The 8341-nt window shown below is 49.0% G+C and overlaps 1 protein-coding gene across 1 annotated transcript; it reads right to left on the bottom strand.

Annotated features, from left to right (window-relative positions):
- Positions 1 to 259: 259 nt before the first annotated feature.
- On the bottom strand, positions 260 to 8005 carry LOC119036325 (intercellular adhesion molecule 5). Its single transcript, XM_037128078.2, has 8 exons — positions 7913 to 8005; positions 6040 to 6115; positions 4732 to 4998; positions 3553 to 3873; positions 3031 to 3309; positions 2311 to 2577; positions 1426 to 1668; positions 260 to 1229 (listed from the first exon to the last, which is right to left on the bottom strand). Exons 1-8 carry the CDS (start codon positions 7943 to 7945, stop codon positions 1021 to 1023), a joined length of 1695 nt encoding a protein of 564 aa, XP_036983973.1. The 5' UTR covers positions 7946 to 8005; the 3' UTR covers positions 260 to 1020.
- Positions 8006 to 8341: the final 336 nt, after the last annotated feature.

Raw genomic sequence — 8341 nt, 5'->3', positions numbered from 1 at the left:
TGCAAACATGTGGCTTCTACCATGTCCCAACATTTCAGTGACCCACATGTGACTGATGTGGGAGAACAGATCTGGTTTTATGATTCCTGATGTCTTCTCTTTTCAAAGAACCGAGAAGGAAGCTGAATCATAAAATCATGTGGTGAACATCACCACAAAAGGACTCCCCCTAAAACTTAAAGAACATAGTTTGCAAACACACGAAAATACATCTTTATTTATGGAAAGGGGGAGGCATAAACATTGGAACTCTAGCCTAAGAGCCTGTACAGGTAAAACAAACAAAAAAAGTACGTGAAATGTGAACTCATGGATGATTACCCTATAATGCATTCTGAAAAGGAATTCAGAGATGTCTAGAGCCCTTCATCTATGAGGCCAATTTCATGGAAGAATCTCCACATCAGGGACAGGTCACTGGGCCGGGTAAAACCTCACGTGGAATGTCTTATGTTTATTCTCCTCCAAGGCACACAATGGTCAGTGAGTGGAAGTGTAGCAGGTTCAGGTCCGGGAGCCAGCACTCCGGAGCCCCAGGCTAGGGGAGCAGGGGAGTGTGCAGACGGGAATAGGGCTCTGATTCCTACCCCCTTGTTTGGTGCTTACTCCCTTCAGAGTCCTATCCCTGGACTAAGAAACTGGTTCCCACTTAGTTCTGAGGAAACCATGAGAAATGAGTTGCAATTCTGAGGCATTTCTGTCTCTGGTATTTGGGAGCAAAGGGCAGTGGTGATGGGGGTGATGAGACACAGACGTCCGGGACCTCTTTTCTGAGTCTGAGTGGACTGACTGAGCACACAGCAAGGAGGGTGGGCCCACTGAGACAGAAGTTCCTGGAGATGACAGTGCACTTGGAGGAATGCAGCTTGTAGATGGATTGGATACAGGGGATGTGGGGCCTTAGCATGTTTTATGGGACTTCACAACACAGGGGATGTCTCTTCCTTCCTCCTCTACCCCCTTCTTCCCTGAGAAAACCCCAGTCGCAAAGGTCACCTTCAACCAAAGAACTGTTTCCATTTAGCAATTATGGGCGATGCATATTTCTGTCTGTTGAACTGCAAACTGGCTCTCCTCCTCTTTGCTCTTCTCTTTCTGCCTATAGGGCAATTTCCTCCTCTCTATCTTGCAAGGCTGGTAATTCAGATACAGTGCGATGGTGATGACACCCACTCCAAGAGCGACAATAATGATGATGATGATGGTGGAGCTGATTCCTTCATCCAGTCCTGCCCAAGCACAGAAGACACAGAATTGGGAGGGTTCAAGGACAAGAGGATCACCCTGCCCCAGCCCACCAAGCCCACTTCCTGGTCTCATCCTCTCTGGCTCACTGAGATCTTTTTTCTTTCTATGTTTGGATAAGAATCCCCACCCCCTGGGCGACTTCCACCCTGGGCCTGGCAGCAGGGGTGCCGCAGTCACCTTGAACAACGAGAGCAATGTCTTTGCTGACAGAGCCCATCGGGTTAGTGGCCGTGCAGCAGTAGATTCCAGTGTGGTTCTGGGTAGCCTTCTGTGGCACTTTAAGGTCAAACGTCACTCCATTCCAGGTACACACCAGCCACGGAGTTGGGTTTCCCTTCGGAACACAGGCGAGCATCTGTTCCATCCCTTCCACCCATGTCTGGTTGCTAGGGCAACTGGATTCCTCTAACCGTGGCCTGTCTGGAAAAAAGAGAGTCCCCAAGGGAGCAGAACTCAGTGTGCACCTTCCCTCCTCCCTGGTCATGCTCACCTCTCACTCCCCTAATCCAAATGCTGTGTCCCCTCCACCCAAGGGTGGACGGTCAGCTTCCTGCTTTGAGCCACTCTTCTCTCCTCCCGTCCCGATGGGCAAGGGGTCTGAGGTGCAACACAGAGCATTGTCACAGATGCTGACTCGATGGTGTGGACAGCTCCGCCAGTGGTGGCCCTGGGGCTCCTGCTTCCCAGTGAGTGAGAACATGGGCAGTGGTGAACCCAGAGAGGGGCACTTTTCCATTTTTTCAAAATAAACTTTTTGTGTAAATTTCCTTTCTCCGGACAAACTCCAACTATCATTCCTTATGTTCTCAGCCAACTGGCCTGCAGCTAATGCCACCTCACCTGGTCTCTAACCCACTTCCTCTCTTCTGTTCCCAGTTTCCCGCATGTTCTTCCCGACTCACTTTGCTGGAGGTAAGGTAAGCTTGGAGAGCTTTCATGTAATTTTTTCTTTTGTTTTTTTTTTATATTAAAGGGAAAAAATGTGGCAACTCTAATAATGAAGCTGCTGGCCAGGATCTCTGGAAATGGGACAGTACTAACCCTTGCTGCCCCTGTACTCACATAAGACATGGATCTGGGCTGTAGTCGTTTTGATCAGCTGCTGACCCTGAACCTCCAAAGAGGCCTCACAGGAGAAATTCCGGCCATCATCTTCCTCTGTGGTGGTGAGTAAAAGCCAGACAGGCTCCCCAGGGGCAGAGAGGACTGGGGCTCCCTGAAGCCGAAGAGTAGGGCTGGGTGATGTTAACATGTGCCCCGAACAGGTCACATTAATGTCTGTCCCTACCAATGTTAATTCCTCTACCTCCAGGACTGGTGGCGGGAAGCCTATAAGGAAAGGGAAAAGACAACCAAACACCTTTCTCAAAACTGGCAGCCACTTCGGTTGCCAGTGGCACCCCTTGGGTTGGCGGACAACAAGGGAAAGACTATGGAGACCATCATTGCTCGGTGCTGTGTGGCAGGAGTGACAAAGGTGGTTTGGGAATTGAGAGCTTTTCCTACAACAAAGGCGGTGTGCCCACAGTTGGCTCTGTCTGTGCGGCGTGGGTAGCAAGATGCCTTTTCATCTTACTGATTTCCTCCTCAGCTCCAGAGGCTGTTCCTAGAAAGGGGTTCGAGCATCCACAATCACTCTGTGAGTAGGATGGCCTAGGGTGAAGGCGGGATAAAGCCACATCCCCCAGGTGTCTCCCATCTGCCTGCACTGATCAGAAAGTCACCCAGGCTTTCAGTGGAAGTTGTCGGTGGCAGAGAACCCTCATGGGGAAGGTGACTTACTATAGACGTGCACTAGTTCTCTTGCGTTCTGTTCCATCGGGCCCAGGGACACATGGCAGGACAGCTCCTGATCACCAGTCTCCATGGCCCGAACAGTGGCATTGGCCCACACGGTGTCTCCCTCCCAGGAGAGGAAGGGGCTCAGCTCCTGGTCTCCCAAGAACATGTGGAATGTCACCTCTTTGGCTGGGAACACCCTAGCCAGCTCACAGCTCACGGTCTCTGCCGTCCCAACCTCCAGAAGTGGAGAGACCCAGATTTGGGGGCGCTGAGAGAATTCTGCCAAGAAATGAGGCAAAGGGAAGAAGGGAGAAAAACCATGATAAATCATGTCATGTAGGAAGAAAGTAGGGCAAAAAGGTCTCTGTCCCCCAGGATGAACTTAAAGCCCAAGAAGAGGTGAAGTTCGATCACCCTCATACCCGCATCCTAAACGCTGTGGGAACTACTTAGTCCCAAAGGCCACAATAAGATGAAGAAAATGCGCCTCAGGACCCCTTCCACACCTGAGCTCCAACTCACCAAAAATCCGGAGCACCCTGCTGGCTGAGCTGGAGTGAAAGAGCCCTCCACCGTGTGAACTCAGGTCCAGTTTTGCGTGGCAGGAGAAGTTGCACCTGTGATCCTCCCTTTGCGCTTGGACATCAAAGGTGACTTCAGCTCTCTCGGAGGCCACAGCCAAGCTCACAAAGTTCTTTCTATATAGTTCTTTGTTACCCTGAAGAAGGGTGAGGGTGAGGCTCTCCAAGGGTGCCACCTTGGGCACATGGCACCTCACTGTAAAGACTTCGTCCAAGGCCACCCATGCAGGCTGCAGCTCCAGGACCACCTGCTCCGGTGGCTCTTTAAGACAAAAACACGAGTTTGATGAGAGAAGGCTACTCACCTCTCCAGAAAGAAATGGTACAGGGCAGGCAGCCTGTGATAGAAGGTGACTGCTCCCCTTAAACCATCTGACCAACAATGTCAGATGGGACAAGTTAGCCTTTGGCTCTTCTGCCTGTCAAAGGCGGCCAAAGCCATAACCAAAAAATAGGACTGCTGCGGAGAGGTGCGTTGCTTCGATGGTTGCCCCCGTTCTGGACAGCGTTTCTCTCTTACCAGAGTGCTGCAGGGTGTGAGCAGCTGCTGAGGGGTTCCTGAGCACCACACAGAAACTACACCAAGTTAGCCACACTCTTACCCCACAGGGATCACACTTGTTCTTAAAGCCTTATCTTTGCCAAAGCTATCCACCCCCCTGAAAGACCCTCCTCACCCATCCCCATCACTTCAAATCCTAACCATTATGCTGGAGTAAAGTGCCTGAGTCTGCTTTTCCATGAAGATTTCTCCAACTATCCCAGCTCACAAAGACCATCCTTTCTCCAATCCCTACTTATGCTAAGAACTTGCGACAAATAACTTAACACCAGTTTTATACTTTTTGACCATTTATAGGTGAGCATTATTAGCATATGCCTCCTGTATCTGAACGCATTCTCAAGCACAGATGTCTGGATGCCCTCTATGGGATGCTCCTAACTTGAAAGCCTACCCCAAAGGGAAACAAGTGGCTCCAGAATTCCCACAGTATGACGGAAGTCTTTATTAAGGGCCCCAATTCTCTCCCCTAAAAGAAATCTCTGTCTAATTTCCCCCAAATGAGGCAGTCATGTTCCCCCATGCTTCTCTTCCTCCCCGGCCCCCAGCCCCACTCACGATACATGGTGATGCCCAGGCTCGCGTCCTTTTGGATCCCTGCGCAAGAGAAGAAGCACTGCAGGGTGGAACTCTCTGTGACATCGTCCAGGAGAAACTCCTTCCACTGAGGCCCTTTGCCCACCTGGGTTTTCTTTAGGGAGGTGTCAATCCCACTGGGTCCTGGGTCTGGACAGGTAGTGCTGCAGTTGACCATGAGGGATTGTCCAAACTTTACCAGGGCCTGTTCTGGCTGAACAGAGACCTCAAACAGCCCTTCTGTGGCCCCTGAAATGATCAACCATGCATGCCAAAGACTCCAGTGAGGACCATAAGACCCAAACAAAATACAGAGCCTACTTATTTAGTTAGAGAGAACAGAAACTTGCCCTAAATGAAAAGGTACAGGGGACTAGCCAAGAAAAAGACGTTAACGAACAAGTTAGAATCCTGAGTCCATCACCAGTCCTTCCATTCATCATCTTTCTTGAGATCTGATTTCCCCAGTAGCATCACTGTGGAAACTATGGAGTTGCTATAAATTATGCCCAGGAAACCATTCTCTTCCTAAACTTCCAGAAATCTTGGAAGCTCTCAGCATGACCCCCGGGGTCACTCACTTGCCATGGAACTTTTTACCTCTTCTCAAAGCGAGACTGTTCCATTTTGCTTCGGTGCTTAAGCAACAGAAGTTTTTGAATGCTTGAGTTTAGTCTGCTAGGGAAATCTCAGGTGCAGCGAGAGAGACATCTCTCAGGTAAACTTTAGACCTGATGTAGGTGAGGAGTGCAGTCCCATGAAAGCTCCCCTACAGTCTCCTTTAGCTACGCCAAGCCCATCATCTCTCAAATACCAGTGCCCTCTGGGAATAGACCCTCCTGTAGCAATGTTACCCACTGAGGCTCCAGTTTCTTGCCATTCAGAGAACTCACTTCTCACACCTGAGCTATGGGCCCTATCCTATCAAAGTCCTATGTGGGGCTCTTTGTGACACAAAGGGTGGCAACAAAAAAGTAAAAATATTTTCAAGAGTAGAAAAAATAAGACAGCCCTGTGGCAGCAGGGAGCCAAGTTGAGAAGTAACAGTTGTTATGGAGAGTTCTTGCCAATGGTCTAATAACCTGTCCCTTAATTTGGGTTATTCCAATATAACCAGAGACCCCTAGATTCTGTGTCCTCGTGACCCAAATAATGGGAATCTCTCCTGAGGGTCCAGATGGGTGAATGCTAGAGTGTTGCCCCGTTCAGGACTTCCTATCCTCTTCATCATTGACCAGCCACCTGTGTCCTGGAAGACATGGCTAAAGAAACTTTGGCCAATAGCCTTACCTGGGGAAGAAATCAAAGCCAGCAGGGCCCAGACATTAAACAGTAGCATTTCTATCCTTATGAGAAAAGCCAACAGCTAGAGAGAAAGAAACAGCAGTGTTGTAAGTATTTTCCCACATCTTACATAAGATTTAGAAAATATCAGTTGTTTATAGCTAACGCTATTTTGAAAGTGGCATGAGAAGGGCAGAGGAAAATGGTCTTCCCACTGTTTCAAGGGCGTGCTTAACATCATGCAGCTGTATAATGTTTTAATATCAGTCACATTAACTCATACATTATAGAATCCCGATTAACTGTTGAATTCTTTGAGATAAAGTGCCCTCTTTATAATGCCTATGCCAAGCTAGGCACTCAATACTGATCTACAAACACTTTCTCAATCACATCTTGTCTAATAATTTTAATATTTAGTAAATATATATTATGTTCCAGGCACTGGACTGCTTTACTTTAGCAATCCACCCCCCCCTGCACCCCTGCCTCTTTTTACAGATCAGATGGAGGCTAAGAGAGGTGAAGTAACTTATCCCAAATCACACAACTAATTAAGAGGTGGAGCCAGTATTCAAACCCAGGCGTCGTAACTGCTGAGCAACGTTCTTAGTACTTCACTGCTTCTATATATTCAAAGAGTCCATATCATCTGTGTTTTGATGGGCCCACACTGTCACAAACAATTCCGGATAGAGGTTAACCCAAGAGCTCCTTCTATTTCATTCATCTCCACTTAGCTTGCTGATGTCACCTTTCTCTGCAAAGCCCAATCTTGTAAATTAATCTCATAGACTACATTCTGCTCCTAGAGCCTTAGGTTAAAAAAAAAAAAAAAAAAAGAGATTTCCCATCTCTGACCACTACAAGCCAAGCTAATTGGTTTTCCTCATGGTTGTCACCAGTAGGCATCCATGCCACATAAATAGATATAAGAAAATTGGGCGGGGGAGGTTTCCTTTTTTCCATAATCTCTAAATTTCTAGACCTATACTCCAGCCAGGGAGAGTGGTAGGCAGCGAGGGGAAGGCCGCAGACAGAGGTGCAATAGGATTGCTTTTGCCTGTGTAGCCTGAACTGGACTAGCCCCAGTGTAGGATTCTCACCATTCATTTATATTCCAGGGTTCCTTGCAATTTCTTGTATACACTTGAGACACATTCCAGCCTTTGCGCTCTCTCTCCCTCCCTTCCTTCCTGGAATTGGCCTCATCCCTGAAAACTCCTTCACCCAGTTCAATGTATCTCTGCAATGAGGGCCGCCACCCCCGCCCCTCTTATTTAACCCCGATGTCGCGCCACACTACAGCACACCCTTAACCAATGACACTGCTTTCCATTCCCACAGTCCTAACACGGTCTCATTCACGTCTTAGGCCTGTTACTACTGTCTACCCGCCTCCCGGGACGGCAGGCCCCATGGGGGCAGGGGCCTCGGTTCTTTTCACTGACGGATCCCAAGCACCCAGAACCTGTAGGAGTTCAGCAGCTACGAACGAATGAATGAACGAGCAGGGTATTCACAACTACCGTGGGAGGCGTCTACCGTTTGGATACAGAGCTTAGAAGGCCAGGTCACTGAGAGGAGTTTCGTTCTACTGTGTCCACAAAATGGCTCTCGCGCTCTGAGCCCCGCAGGCCATGAAGGCCTTTAAAGGGGGGGGGGGGGGGGCATTTAAAACATTTTTTTTTAAACATTTTTTTTTTAATGTGGAAAAAAGATAATGAGTACCCATTAGAATTTCCAACCCACTGGAAAAAAGTGTGAGGAGGCGAAGTTCCCCACGACGCCAGATCTCTGGATTTCTCTGGATTTTCTCCCAAAAAATCCGGGAGGAGACACCGGCAAGAACCCAAGCAAACAAAACCTAAATCCTCACTGAGGGCCGCTCCTCACTGCTCCCGCTGCTCATCCGGTCGCTCGGCCGGCCGATTAGCCCGCTGCGTCGTGTGCCTACCCTGAGAGGCTCTTGGTCACCGCCACTCGCAGAGACCGTTGGGTCGCACTGCTAGGCACCTCCAGGTGGGGGCGCGCGAGGACGCTCCTTACCCAAGAAGCATCCTGATCTGCCTAGAAACTCGTGACGTACTGGACGCAGCTTAGCAAGGGTTGGCTGAGACCAGTGAAGCGGGCAGGAAGCTAAAACGCGAGGTAGGTTGCCGGGGGAAGATGAGGGAAAAAAAGTCTGGGTTCTGCTTGGCAGAGCGCTCCTATTTGACTCAAGATAATCATAGCCAGGTAAAACAAAATGAAAACAAGGGGAAAGAGTTTGTCGCATAAAATAATGGCTCTATCAGAAAAGCAAAGG

The sequence above is a fragment of the Artibeus jamaicensis genome, unplaced genomic scaffold, assembly GCF_021234435.1.
Source record: "Artibeus jamaicensis isolate MK-2021 breed Jamaican fruit bat unplaced genomic scaffold, CSHL_Jam_final contig_1998, whole genome shotgun sequence".
Classification (NCBI taxonomy): Eukaryota; Metazoa; Chordata; class Mammalia; order Chiroptera; family Phyllostomidae; genus Artibeus; species Artibeus jamaicensis.
This window is presented reverse-complemented; position numbering and strand designations above follow the sequence as displayed.